The sequence below is a fragment of the Brassica napus genome, chromosome C8 (assembly GCF_020379485.1).
Source record: "Brassica napus cultivar Da-Ae chromosome C8, Da-Ae, whole genome shotgun sequence".
Lineage (NCBI taxonomy): Eukaryota > Viridiplantae > Streptophyta > Magnoliopsida > Brassicales > Brassicaceae > Brassica > Brassica napus.
In genome coordinates, this window is record NC_063451.1 from 48,558,407 (window position 1) to 48,572,403 (window position 13,997).

Consider the following 13,997-nt stretch of genomic DNA (forward strand, 5'->3'; position numbering starts at 1 on the left):
TAATATATTTTAACAATATTTAGTAAAATTATCTAAAACGACATAACATAAAAATATGCACTAAATAATATAATAAAAATATGAAATTATAGTTTCTAAAACTTAATTAATGTATATATGGTAAAATCAACTATTTTCTTATTTTATAAATAAAAATATTCAAAAATAGAAAAATCTAAAAAGGAATTTTTTGTAAACTAACAACTCCGTAAATTAATAAATGACCATATTCCTAACATTAATTTATAGAGTTTTTATATAAGGCTAAGATAACAATAATATAATCATTTTTAAGGTTTAAATAAATGTATTCTGCCCAAATTAAGACCCCAATATTGTATCTTTGAGTAAAGTACAAAGTAAATGGGCCAGATAATGTATTGATAGGAGCTCGGCCCATTGTTAGCTTCAATTCAACGCGAAATAACTCCAATTATAAAATGTCGTACCCATGTTGTAAAACCCCAATCTCTCTCGCTCTCTTTCTCACACGCCGCACCGTAAGCGAACTACTGAATCCACGAAGAAACCTCGATCCGTCGATACTATGGCTACCAACGAACCCGAGCACGAGCACAGAGACGCGGAGGAATCCGGAGCTAACGAGGATGAGGACACCGGAGCTCAGGTCGCTCCGATCGTTAGGCTTGAGGAGGTTGCCGTCACCACCGGTGAGGAAGACGAAGACGCCGTCCTCGATCTGTAAGTGTATTTGTGATCTAGGTCAACCAGATCTGATCGATTTTCCTAGGGTTTAGCTTCGGTTGAGGTTTTTGATTGGATGTTTTGTTTGTGAATCGAAGGAAATCGAAGCTGTATCGGTTTGATAAGGAAGCGAATCAGTGGAAGGAGAGAGGTGCTGGTACTGTGAAGCTCTTGAAGCATAAGAGCACTGGCAAGATTAGGCTCGTTATGAGGCAATCGAAAACTCTCAAGATCTGTGCTAATCATTTCGGTAAATTAAGCTTAATCTAAGTTGTTTAGATCCGTGTTTAGGTTACTGTTTACTTATTTTTATCATTCGTATTCGGATCTTTTGCAGTTAAGCAGGGCATGAGTGTTCAGGAACACGTTGGGAATGAGAAGTCTTGCGTGTGGCACGCTCGTGACTTTGCTGATGGGGAGCTGAAGGATGAGCTTTTCTGCATCCGTTTTGCTTCAATTGAGAGTAAGTATGATCTTGAATTGTGTCCTTTTCATGTAGATTAGATCGTGTTGCGCGATTGTGATTCCATATCTTATACTGATCTCCACTTGCTGATTACTGTTTTTTTTATTTTGCCAAGCTGGTTGCTACTTGTTTCATTGGCCTTTATGCATGTTGCATTGTCTTGTTTATTATCAGTACATAATTGGTTGAGCTTACGGCCGTTGGATATATTACTATTGGATCGTGAACTTAGCTATGTTTATATGGCTTCTTGTCTTTGAAAAATCTTACCTTAAAGCTTTCATTATAGCTCTTTTTTAGAGCTGTCAATTGATTAGCTTTTCATTTTCACACAGTATTGCCCTCTTATTATTGTTGTCTTGAAACTTGGTAGTGACACAGCTTGCGTGATCTATGGCTGCTAGATCATGTGTTATGACATTCATTGAACTAATTTTGTGTTATGAACGGAAAAGTTTAGGCAATGATCTACTTTGTGGTGCATGTTTTCAATTGTTTCGGAGCTGATAGTGCCATGAACTATAAAGTTTGTAGAGCTGCATGAGTAATCAAGTCTTATTTTGCTTTTTCAGACTGCAAAGCATTTATGCAGAAGTTCAATGAAGTTGCTGAATCCGAAGTAGAGAAAGAAGAGAGCAAAGATGCCTCTGACGCAGCTGGTCTTCTTGAGAAGTTGACCGTGGAAGAGACGAAAACAGAGGAGAAACCTGTGGAGAAGGTAAAGACCGAAGTGGAACCAGAGGAAAAGACAAAAACCGAGCCAGAGAAAGCTGATGAAGAAAAGAAAACCGAAGAGGCTGTTGCTCCCTCAACTTAAGATGCATCAATGTTTAAGCTCCTTTGGCGAGGTATTATTATAGCCTAAAAGTGTTTTGATGCATCCATCTCGAGTCTGCTAGTGTCTTGGCACTAACTATCTACACATGTTTTGTCGAATCATATCAAGTGGTTGGGGGATCGCTTGGGGGGGTTGGGTTTTGCTGAGTCGTTTTGGGTTTTATAGTTTTGAGTCGAAAGCTGAGTGAGTGATATGAGAGATTAAGGTTGGTCATCAGAGAGAGTACATTGGATTCATTGTTTAAAGTTTCCTATGGGTTGTTTTTGTATGGTCTTATTTTCATGGACAAGAGTCGGAAGTCTTCATTTCTTTGAATTACAAAATTATATGCATGTTGATTTTAATTTATTAATCTTTTTTTTGTTTTCCTTTTCACAACATTCGTTTATATAAGCCTTAGCATCCCTCTAGTTCGAATTCAGGGTAAATGTTTTGACAGAAATTAGATAGCATATTAGACAATTGATTTTTACGTTACTACATATGAGATTTTTTTTTGTCAACTAAAACTTTATTAATATCAATACAGTCTATAACACATTACATGGATAATAAACTTTCAAAAAATACATTTTTAAAAATTTGAAACTGGAAAAATTAATAGCATGATGCTAATTAATTCAATACTACATATGAGATACATGTTAAACTTAAAATCAAAAGAATGTTTTTTTAAAAAAAATTATCTACTTATCAAAACAATTATTCAGAGAAATACAAGAAGTAATAATTATCAACCCTTTATAAAAGATATCTCTATAAATAATTCAAATCCAAATCCAAATTCAAAAATTGAATTAATGTGTCTATATATCCCCAAAAGTGGTCAAACACTCAAACTGTTCACGCGGCCAACCTTTTGATTTCTTTTTCTTTTTTGCTATATAATTATTATTTTATCAGTCCACGAACTTTAGAAAAATACCAAAAACGAATATGGTTTAGGGCCCTTTATAAAATCTATTATATTCTTTGAATAAAACGGTTCAAAAAAATATAAAAATGGATAAGTATATATATCTGTTAGATATATTCTGAGCAGCTTCTTAACGAGACTAAGGTCGAAAGAGGCAACCAGTCGTGCCGCGTCTTAATTAATTTCTCAACCAACTATTTATTGCTTCAGCTGCAAGTGAAGGATTAAACCAACATTTATATAAATACATAACAAACGGGAAAAGAGAGAAGACACAGAAACAAAACGAAAATGAGTTTGAAAAGAATATCTTTGGTTATATACATTCTCTTCATCTTTCATCTTCATCACACTTTTCCTTCCGTTAGCTCGCTGCCTTCTTCAGTTGATACGAACCACAACACTTCCTCTCATCAATGCCTCCCCAAAGCCAGATGTTGTTAGCATCGAAGGAAAGGCTCGGGAATTAGCTGTTGTTATCAAAAGAGGAGGCCGTGCTGGTGGCGGCGGAGGTGGAGGTAGAAGCCATTCAAGGGGCGTGGGACGTGTAGTTCCAATTCATACTGCTGGCGCTGGTGCTGGTGGAACACATAGTTCAAGCGGCAGCTTGAAACTTGCGGTCGGTTGGTTGGGTATATCGGTTTTAGCCGGTTTATTATTGGTTTAGACTTTAGACGGGTTGAAGTATTTGTTGGCCGTTTAAATATGTGTGTAAGGTTTATGTTTGGTTTGGTTTGAGATTGATTTGGGGGTAAACTGTTGATAAGCGATTCTATTTGTATTAGGTGATTCTTTCTGTTTATTTATCTATATTCACTTAGTTGTTTGGTATGCCGTATATACAGTTTGTAAAGTGTCAACCATCTCAAGTTATAAGAGATTTTCAAAGTTATTAGGTTTCCAATAGATTATGAAATCTTACTACATGTTGCGGACCAGCATCCAAATAGATTTCCAAAGAATCGAACACGTTTACTAACACTATTCAAAGATCTTGCAATTACTCGTCTTTTGAATTGACATTCACCCACTACGGGCAATTCTCATAAATAGATTATTTTCAAGTTTTGGTCATAAAAATAGATCACAAAGAGAAAAATAACCAAAATATTTCATTTAATAGATAAAAAGATACTAACACCCTAGATAAATAAAAAAAAAGTCTTGTTAAAAAAAAATAAAAAATAAAAAAAAAAGTTTTAGATTATATGTTTTCTTATAAATTTTATTTTTGTAATTCGAAAATACTTTTTAAAACTATTTTTAAAATATTTATTTTTTATTTCATAAAATTTTAAACTTCGAACCCAAATCCCTACTCCTTAACTCTAAACCCTAAAGTTTGAATTAGTTAATTATAAGAGTATAAGTGTATATTTATCTCTTCTCAAATGCCCCATTTTGATTCTTAGAATCTATATTTTGTGGTATAAATTTTTTTAGTACTATCTTAAGATATTTTTCTTTATATTAAGTGTTTAGGAAAGTTATATTATCTAGTATTAACATTAACATAGTTTGTTATACTCAACTTAACCTCTTATGTAGTCTTCATTCTAATTCTAACAAAAAAAAACAAGAAAAAGGCCCAGCCCAATAAGCAACAAATAGAACCCGACCCGACCGGAAACGACCCAAACCAAGCACCACGTATTTGCTCTCTTATCCGGTTATCCCAACGTACCACTGAGAATCAACCGATTTTTCTTTTTTGTTTTTCTGGAAAAAAGGAAATATTTTTTTTTAAATCAGCGTGCGGAGTGGCTTCTTCGTTTCTTCTCTTTCTCTCAAATCTCTTATCCATTTGTTTGATCGCATTATTGAATTCAAATCAGAAGACGGTTGGTTAAGCGAGAACGGTGGTGTTCCAAATGGGGTCAAGTGCATCGAAGAACACTGAAGACGAGGAGGATGGTTCCAATGGCGGAGGAGGAGGTCAGCTCTACGTGTCACTCAAAATGGAGAACTCCAAGGTTGAAGGCGAGCTCACTCCTCACGTCTACGGCTCTGTTCCTCTCGTCGGCTCGTGGGATCCTTCCAATGCTGTGAGCATCCGTTCATTTTGTGATTCGTCATTTGTGCATTTCCATCTGAAATTTGATAGCGTCGATTTTTTTTTTCTTTAACAGCTTCCGATGCTACGTGAATCCGCGTCAATGTCGGAGCTGAGCTTCGTCGTTCCTCCTGATCACGGTATTGTAGGCGATCCTTTAGCATATAGTTGACGCCAATCTTATGATCGAATCGTGTTTTCATCATTTTTAGAGACTATATGATTAGGCAATCATTTAGCATATAGCCTTCGGCATTCGGTTCTAGGTTCAGTTCTATAGGTTTAGGATCAATTCGGCCCGCTTCGGGTAACAAAGTTGGGTCCTGCTAATATCCAAGGTAATTACAGATTCTATTCGGACCCAGTTCGGTTTGATTTTTGGTTGATTCGGGTTAAAGTCAGATTTTTTTATTTTTCGGAGTAAAACATTAATTTTCTTTGGGTTCTCAAATAAAAGTTTGAATAATTTGGATAATTTAAAATATTTTGGATAAAAAGTATTATGGTAATTCAATTTTTTGGCTATTTCGATTTATAGGTAATATTTTAAAATATTTGATTATCTAAAACTAAATATAGTTAATTTATAAGTGTATAAACTATATTATAGAAATTTGGATATCCATTCGGTTCTCCAATTTGCTTTTTCGGTTTTAGATATATAGGATCCACTCGGATAATTGATATGATCCATATCCGAAGTGAACCTCGTTTTTCGGTTCGGTCAGGATATTGTGCCCATGCTTAATTTTGCATATAGTTGACGCCTTTGCTATAATCGAATGTGTTTTGATCATGTGTAGAGACTTTGGATTTCAAGTTTTTGTTGAAGCCAAAGTATAGAGATACGCCTTGCATAGTGGAGGAAGGTGAAAACAGGATTCTTACTGGTGGCTCCTTGCAAGGAGATGCTAGGGTTGCTCTGTTTAAGCTTGAAGGTGATGTGATTGTTGAGTTCCGAGTGTTCATCAACGCTGATAGAGTTTCACCCTTTGATCTTGCTGCTAGTTGGAGAGCATATAGGGAGAATCTCCAGCCTTCTACTGTACGTGGTATCCCTGATGTCAGCATCAATCCTGATCCAACGCCTGTCGAGGTGCTTTGTCCTTTTAACTTCTTTGTTGTTTTAGGAGATATAAAGGTGTTGTAAAGCTCTTTTCATTTCTTACAGAATTGTCCTTCAGAAAGTTTGGAGCTTGATCTTGAGCATTATGAAGTTCCTGCTCCTGCGCCTTCTGCACAGTCGTCTCTTGTTTATGCAGCTGACAATGCAGAGAATCCACGGTCTCTTTCAGCTTCTGGTTCGTTTGTTAATGACGATACTCCAAAGGCAGCATCGAAGAGTCCTAGAGTTTCTGCTGTTAGCGAGGATGGATCGCCATCTGAAAAGGTAGATTGCCTATGCATTGGTTGATGGCTATTATTTAATTATTACCATATATCTTACCCTTAGGACATGGAGATCATTGTTCCCGATCACTCGGATACCTATTCGCCTTCAGGAGCGGGTGAGTCAAAGTCAGCGGGGGTACTCTCACCAATTCAGCAGAAAGATGGTCAAAGGGGACTCTTTGTTGATCGTGGTGTTGGCTCCCCTAGGCTAGTCAAGTCTGTTAGCGCAAGCTCTTTTTTGGCTGACCTCAAACTTGATGCGCAAACCAAGGTTTTGGCATCAGCTACTTTCTATTTCCTGTGGTATTATCTTAAATTTAAGAGTTTTTAACCTCATTTTTTTCTTGTAAATGGGTAGAATTCAATGCCAGCGGCTGCAGGAGCTGTTGCTGCAGCAGCAGTAGCTGATCAAATGCTTGGACCTAAAGAGGATAGACATCTAGCAATTGTCCTGGTAATTTTTCCATATAGACGCTGTTCATCGTTTCTGCAGGCTATTTTGTTGAACATAGCAACTTAAATGGTAAAAGAGACTGATTCTCAACAAATTGTATTAGGTAGGCTTGCCTGCTCGAGGAAAGACTTTTACTGCAGCAAAGTTGACAAGATATCTACGCTGGTTGGGGCACGATACTAAACATTTTAATGTTGGAAAGGTTTGCTTTTTTTTTGTGTAGCTTCTGCATATTCTGTAGTTTGCAACACTTCTGGAAAAAGATTGACTCAATCATTGCTCCATTTCTTCACAGTACCGACGGCTTAAACATGGAGTTAACCAGGTAAATCTGGGGTTTTATAAGTATCTGCCCTCCTCTTTGGATGATTAGTGATGAACAACGAGTGATCTTTTTTTTTTGTAGTGTGCTGATTTTTTTCGAGCTGACAATCAAGAAGGCGTAGAGGCACGAACCGAGGTAAGTTGTAACTTTAATTGCGTAGTTTTCTGCCAGTTTGTGACTGTCTCTTCTAATTTCTGCCTCTAAATTCATTGGTATGGCACTTTTTGGGAGGTGTTTGATTCAGTGATCAGTGTTAACACTATTTATCTTCTTCTTTGCACATAGTTTTAATATATCACATGCCACTAGGTAGCAGCACTTGCAATGGAGGACATGATAGCTTGGATGGAAGATGGTGGTCAAGTAAGTATCTGTCTGTTAGATTTTTTTTCCTGGTTTTTATATCTTGCATTGTAATCAGTTTTCATCTGCAGGTTGGAGTCTTTGATGCAACTAACAGCACACGAGTTCGACGGAACATGTTGATGCAAATGGCTGAAGGAAAGTGTAAGGTACATGACCATCTTCGGCTGATATTGACTTTGTAACTATTCAGAAACTGATTGACCTTTAATCTCTTATGTAGATAATTTTTCTGGAAACACTATGCAATGATGAACGCATTATAGAAAGAAACATACGTCTTAAAATCCAGCAAAGTCCTGATTACGAAGAAGAGTAGGGTTCTCTGTTAGCAACTCATTTTTTTTCCTTTCTAGTAGACCTCTTCTACCTGCCAACTAATTGTTTATGCTTTTCTGCAGGACGGATTTTGAAGCTGGAGTTAAAGACTTTAGAGACCGTTTGGCCAATTATGAGAGGGTAGCTATACAAACCTGCAGTTTCTATATGTGTCTTAATTACTCTGATAAAGCATAGCTGACTGAGTTGTGATGCACCGTTGCCTTGGTACTGGATTTAAATGTTGAGTTTATTATTTTCTTACCAGGTTTATGAGCCTGTTGAAGAAGGTTCTTACATCAAAATGATTGATATGGTCAGCGGTAATGGTGGACAGATACAAGTATGTTTCATATATGTGCTTGATGAATACTTGTGTCACTGATGGAGTTTCATACTGTTTTCCAAAGGATTGTTTATAGTTTTGATTATTCCTGACTGTTAATCTATTCTTTGTGCAGGTGAACAATATAAGTGGTTACCTTCCTGGAAGAATTGTGTTTTTCTTGGTATGAATTAGCTATGTCTCTTGCTTGTTTTCTTTATTGAGATTTCTTTAGCTTATTTGTTACATGAAAAATCAGCTTATAAGTTATATATTTGCAAGGGTGACTAATCTCATCGTCAAGAGTCAACATTCATTTTTTTTCTACCTTCAATTAGGTGAATACGCATCTCACTCCACGACCAATACTACTCACCCGGCATGGAGAAAGTATGGATAATGTTAGAGGCCGAACTGGAGGAGACAGTGTTATAAGGTATGTTCTTGCTCAGTTTCCTCTAAACTCTCAAATGTGAGTATCTCATGCCAAGTGCTGCTCTGAGCAGATGCCTTCCTTTTGTTTTCATTTCATCTTGTTCCATACGATATTCCAGTAGTTTGGCTTGACAAGTCTTGATGCTACTTCTTCCTCAGTTGATTACTTCGGATCTTGATTAAAACGCTAATCCTAGCGTGGAAACTGTATTTCTTGTTTGAAATGTGAAAATGTGTCCTGGTAACTAACATTTGTCAACTTTGAAACGCAGTGAATCTGGAAAAATTTATGCAAAGAAACTTGCTAACTTTGTCGAGAAGCGACTAAAAAACGAAAAGGCTGCTTCGGTAAGTATTTCAGACAGTTAAGAATGTTTAAATTCTGACGTATTGGCAAATTGTGTCAAAGCTTGTTGCTAATACGGTAATATTGATTGACGTTTGTAAATTTCAGATTTGGACCAGTACACTTCAGAGAACAATCTTAACAGCAGGTCCCATAGTTGGATTTCCCAAGGTTGGCGTTTTACCAACTACCAGTGCATCTTGTGACTCTTAAATGTGTTGTAATCATATGTTATGTTGGTGCAAGGAAGAATCATTTTTTTATTTTTTCATCTTTAGGTGCAATGGCGTGCCCTGGATGAGATCAACTCTGGAGTTTGCGATGGGATGACATACGAAGAGATAAAGAAGAACATGCCAGAAGAGTACGAGTAAGTGACTAGATAGAACTAGATTGGTTTCAATAGTTTTGCGCATCATAAAGCCACGAAACTAGATTGCTAATTGTTAAATAAACCAACTTACATTCCATATTGTATATTTGACTGCATGTCTAAGCTCTATGGTACAAGTTTATGGATCCTGTAACTGGCAATAAGCTCTTAAGACTTCTTTGACTCATCTTCTGGTGCATGTGACTGCAGATCTCGGTTAAAGGACAAATTGCGATACCGATACCCTCGTGGAGAGTCCTACCTTGATGTAATCCAACGGTATGGTCGTCACTTCTTCTCCTACGTTCAGTCATAAACTGAAAACCTTAAAGCAAACAATACTTTTTTTTGACAATGCAGGCTTGAACCTGTGATCATTGAGTTAGAACGACAAAGAGCTCCTGTCGTCGTGATATCTCACCAGGTTACACTCCAAACGCTCTGTTAATAATTGAATGTCTAAAACCCTCCTTGGCTCTGGATTACGAAGAATTTGTCCACATGATCAAAGTCTAGAGGCATTGTGTTGTTGAGTTATGAATGAGTTCCTCCTCTTACGGTTGGTTGGTTTTTACACAGGCTGTTCTGAGGGCATTGTATGCATATTTCGCGGATCGTCCCCTCAAAGAGATACCCCAGATCGAGGTAATCTGAATTAGATTGTATAATAAAAACCATTTGGGTGTTAAGACACATCACACACACACATAATAGTAACAAGATTGCCATTTATGAATGTATTGAACAGATGCCACTTCACACAATCATAGAGATACAGATGGGAGTTTCTGGTGTGCAAGAGAAGCGCTACAAACTGATGGACTGAACAACAAACAACAACTATTATGTCTGAATCTCAACAAGTCGTCCCCAAAGATTTTTATTTATTTATACTTTTACTATCAGTGGGTGCATTTTGGCCTCCCAGTTCTTATTTATTCTGTATACTCTCCAATCCTCTTGTGATCTGAACATCTTATATTCTTCATTATAATCAAGTTTTATACTATAGATCCGACTGAAATTACTCTGCCTTCGTGATCCCTTATATATTAAAATAGGAACATTGTTAAGAATAAACCTTGTCTTCATGTGTGATTTACAAGAGTGCCATTTACACGTGGCAGTTCTACAATCACTCTCAACTCTTTTATCTAATAAGGATTAGTTTACTAGATTAATTACATGAATTACCATTGATCATATTAATTAGTTTCGAATATATTGTATATTATTGTATGTTACGAATCATTTATGGTATATTCATATATTTGCTAATAAATTACGTTTCACAATATAACAATTGTTTTCTTCAAATTTTAAATATATTTGCATATAAATTCCAAATATACTAAGTTATGTATATAAAATTTTCATATTAAGAATAATATATGTCATCAAAAAGATAGTCAAACAACTTTTAAATGTTCGCAAAGTATACATTTTTATTATGTCCATGTATTTACGATTTTAATTATAGTTTTAATTTTATCAATACCCATGTTGTATATAATCAACATTTCAAATAGTTTTAAAATTACAATAGTTTTATATGGGTACATGTTAGATAATATTTTATATGAATATATGAATAAGAAATCAATAATGAACGGAAACTAATATTAAAAAACATTTTAAAATATTTTTAATAATCAATATTTCAAATATTTCATAAAAAAATCACTTTCAACATGGATGATTGGAAAGTGAATATTTGAAATTGTAATCACTAATTCTAATCACACATTTAACAAAGGCAATGCGCCAATCATAATATTAGATAATCTTTGTTTTGTTTTTTTTTAATGGTTTTGGCAATGTTTTTTTCTATATGTTTTAAAAAATTGTTTATCTTTTCTATTATGAGTAACAGAAGACAAACTGATCTAAATTTGCTTTATTCATTACTCAAACAGTTATATTACTTAGTAAGTGTATAGCTAAAGTTTGCGTGTGCAAGTATTGTTTGCTCTCTATTCAAAAAAGAAATCCATATAGATGCTCAGTCAATCTCTTAATTTAAGCACCTTGACTTTGTAATTAGGAAATCATCATAAATGGTGATAGATAAATTATGAGTCAATTTAAAAATTTGAAATGATTAAGTTTATAGTCAAATATCATGATTAATATATTGTTTCATATTTTGTTTTCCTTGCATATAATACTTTCCAAAAATTGAAATTTGGAAAGGAGAAATCAAGGATTTTATGATTGAATTATGCTGAAAATATATTTATTTCACCAAAATAAAATGCGTTTAAACATCATATTTTGTGACTATATATATCATACTAAGCTAAGAGCTTAGGCATCACATGAACAATGTGTGTTAAACCACTTAGTTAAAGAGCTCGATATATTACCATTAGTTTAATTATTTACTTTTAACATGGATAGCTCACTTCATTTGAAAGTCAATATTCAATTTTTTAATCCATTTACTCTATGCAAAGGGTTTCAAATTGTCATTTCATAATTTATTTTATATTAATATTTGCTTATTCTTATTGATTTACTTGCATGATAAAATATTTCAATTAAACAAAACAAATATACAAGTTAAAAAAAAACAGAATTTATATTGACATACTAAATTTAGTTTAAACCCATATTGTATAACATGTAATATTTCTTTCTATAACTTTAATATCGACATATTCAAAGTGATTATATTTTTAAATCTAGTAAGTTAGTATACCGTTTGGTTTCCTTGGGTTCGGTCCGAGAGTCGCTCATCTTTGAGTTTGTTAGTAAAAAGTTAAAAAAAGAACGTAACTGAACAAAGCTTACAATGTTAAAAGAGATATAAGTGGTCGACAATGTGTTTTTGTTTGGTATCTTGTCATTCAAGAAAGAGAGACTGAAGGAAGGTAAACGTTAAGAGAAACAAAAACTTATAATGTATAATGGTCCCGGCGGGGCTCGAACCCGCGACCTTCGGCTCATAAGACCAACGCTCTAACCAACTGAGCTACGGGACCATTTGTGATTTTTATTTTACCATTGCCTTTGTATACTTAATGCAGTTCTACTTTCCTGATTTATCTTTTTTCTCTTCACCATTCTTCTTTACTCTTTAGTTCTCCATTAAACACATAATACATCAAATCTGACATTTTTGTTGAAAATTCATATTTACTAGACAATTGTACATGGTCTTTTGCTGATTTGAAAGAACAATGTGAAAAATTGAACCCTCAAATGATAAATTGTCAGTCATCATTATAAATTAGTTATTATATATTGTTATGTTTGTATATACGTCAAGTTTCATGGGTTTGAAACTCATACTAATAGTAATAAGTCTAAATGATTTCATATACTTTATATTGTTTTATGTTTTGTTTTGTTTTCAGAATTAAGGACCAATGCAGAATTAGAAAAATGAATCTAGTATTCGAATGGACAGTTGACTGATGGGTATTGGAAAGAGAATCGATGGTTTGACATGATCACCATCCACCAGGCAACACACGAGATTGAATAGTCGTTATAAAGAAACTGATATGTGTGGGTGGTGGGTCGTAAGCACCAACCATAATCAAAAAAAAAAATCATTTTTATTCATAAGCACATTGTGGGGGCTACTGCATTGACTTCTGTGGCCTCCTAATTACTAATAATCATAGTGCTAAACAGAACAGGCAACGAATCCTGATAATTCTGATCTTTTATCTCTACATATTATGGTTTTGAATTTTTGCAGTGAATTAAAAAAACGTGCAATGAGTACGAAACAGACAAATGAAATAAAACAAAAGACATAATAGCTCGAATAGTAGTATACTTGGTTAAAATTTCAGCTTTTTTTTTTACAAAACTAACATGACTTAATATCATGTAATTCCCATTTATAGGTCAAAAATCATGTATAGACTTTTACCAGATGTGAATCTAACCATTATAAATTCAAATTCATATGTTTTATAAGGATTATTTTATGTTTCCATGAGGAAAACTGTTTAAAGATGCTTGTTGTTGTGCAAATAACTTTATCTATGTGAATCACTTAAAGCCGAAAAACTATATTGCACTAGAATAGAAAGATAAAATGACACATAATATTGTTTGGAAAGCTTTGGAACTACAGATGCTGAGGATTGTTCTATGTGAATCATTTAAAGCTGTTGTCTAAATATTCAGATAAATGATAACTAATACAAGATGCTGAGGACCGAGGAGAATAATCTAAATAACTGATACAAGATATTTTCTTTTAATTTCGAGTTGTTATTCTTGCATATGGTCTAAGGACTATCCACAACTATCAATTAATCAGATACAGATGTGGATTTTTGCTCTTTGATTTCTGTTTCCAGTATAATTAGCTTTAAAGAAAACTCTTATTTTTTTTCATTTGATTAGTGACCCGCCAGACCCTAAATAAAAAGCCTTTGAGCCAAAATTTACTTAAAATAGAACACAGTTGTTCTTGCATAATCTTGAGATAACCAAACGCATTATTTTTGGAAACAAAGGATATATATGTATATGCCACGTCTTGTCAATGGGCATACCATGATATTGTGTATACATTCAAAAGGACAGTACCTAATTTCTTATTGAGTTATTGGATAAAACAAACAAACAACAATAAACAGAAAAAAAAGGTAGCCATAATTAATAATTATGCGCGTACCTAAAACGCATTGATGCCATAAAAGAACAAAGAATCATTGCCTGAG

General features: G+C 34.4%; 2 protein-coding genes, 1 non-coding gene and 1 pseudogene across 3 annotated transcripts; 3 read left to right on the forward strand and 1 right to left on the reverse strand.

Annotated features, from left to right (window-relative positions):
- The first annotated feature begins 443 nt into the window (after nt 1–443).
- On the forward strand, nt 444–2,357 carry LOC106420149 (ran-binding protein 1 homolog a). Its single transcript, XM_013860990.3, has 4 exons — nt 444–702; nt 804–955; nt 1,043–1,168; nt 1,744–2,357. Exons 1-4 carry the CDS (start codon nt 548–550, stop codon nt 1,986–1,988), a joined length of 678 nt encoding a protein of 225 aa, XP_013716444.1. The 5' UTR covers nt 444–547; the 3' UTR covers nt 1,989–2,357.
- Nucleotides 2,358–2,594: 237 nt separating this feature from the next.
- Nucleotides 2,595–3,817, forward strand: LOC111208727 (annotated as a pseudogene).
- An 841-nt stretch (nt 3,818–4,658) lies between these two features.
- On the forward strand, nt 4,659–10,320 carry LOC106420142 (6-phosphofructo-2-kinase/fructose-2,6-bisphosphatase). Its single transcript, XM_013860983.3, has 23 exons — nt 4,659–4,970; nt 5,055–5,118; nt 5,782–6,074; nt 6,150–6,368; nt 6,432–6,641; nt 6,729–6,824; nt 6,928–7,026; nt 7,120–7,149; nt 7,231–7,284; nt 7,459–7,512; nt 7,584–7,661; nt 7,736–7,827; nt 7,914–7,971; nt 8,099–8,173; nt 8,292–8,339; nt 8,494–8,591; nt 8,863–8,938; nt 9,045–9,107; nt 9,215–9,306; nt 9,520–9,588; nt 9,670–9,733; nt 9,889–9,954; nt 10,058–10,320. Exons 1-23 carry the CDS (start codon nt 4,797–4,799, stop codon nt 10,133–10,135), a joined length of 2,250 nt encoding a protein of 749 aa, XP_013716437.1. The 5' UTR covers nt 4,659–4,796; the 3' UTR covers nt 10,136–10,320.
- A 1,899-nt stretch (nt 10,321–12,219) lies between these two features.
- On the reverse strand, nt 12,220–12,293 carry TRNAI-UAU. The gene has a single exon. It is a non-coding gene; the product is annotated as a tRNA-Ile (tRNA).
- Nucleotides 12,294–13,997: the final 1,704 nt, after the last annotated feature.

What these genes read in the sequence shown, in the direction of transcription:
- LOC106420149 (XM_013860990.3), top strand. Translation starts at nt 548, where the DNA reads ATGGCTACCAACGAACCCGAGCACGAGCACAGAGACGCGGAGGAATCC. An exon ending in GAAGACGCCGTCCTCGATCT is followed by an intron (nt 703 to 803) that starts GTAAGTGTATTT and finishes TGTGAATCGAAG; the next exon opens with GAAATCGAAGCTGTATCGGT. An exon ending in GATCTGTGCTAATCATTTCG is followed by an intron (nt 956 to 1,042) that starts GTAAATTAAGCT and finishes GATCTTTTGCAG; the next exon opens with TTAAGCAGGGCATGAGTGTT.
- LOC106420142 (XM_013860983.3), top strand. Translation starts at nt 4,797, where the DNA reads ATGGGGTCAAGTGCATCGAAGAACACTGAAGACGAGGAGGATGGTTCC. An exon ending in GACATCTAGCAATTGTCCTG is followed by an intron (nt 6,825 to 6,927) that starts GTAATTTTTCCA and finishes AAATTGTATTAG; the next exon opens with GTAGGCTTGCCTGCTCGAGG. An exon ending in CCATAGTTGGATTTCCCAAG is followed by an intron (nt 9,108 to 9,214) that starts GTTGGCGTTTTA and finishes TTTCATCTTTAG; the next exon opens with GTGCAATGGCGTGCCCTGGA.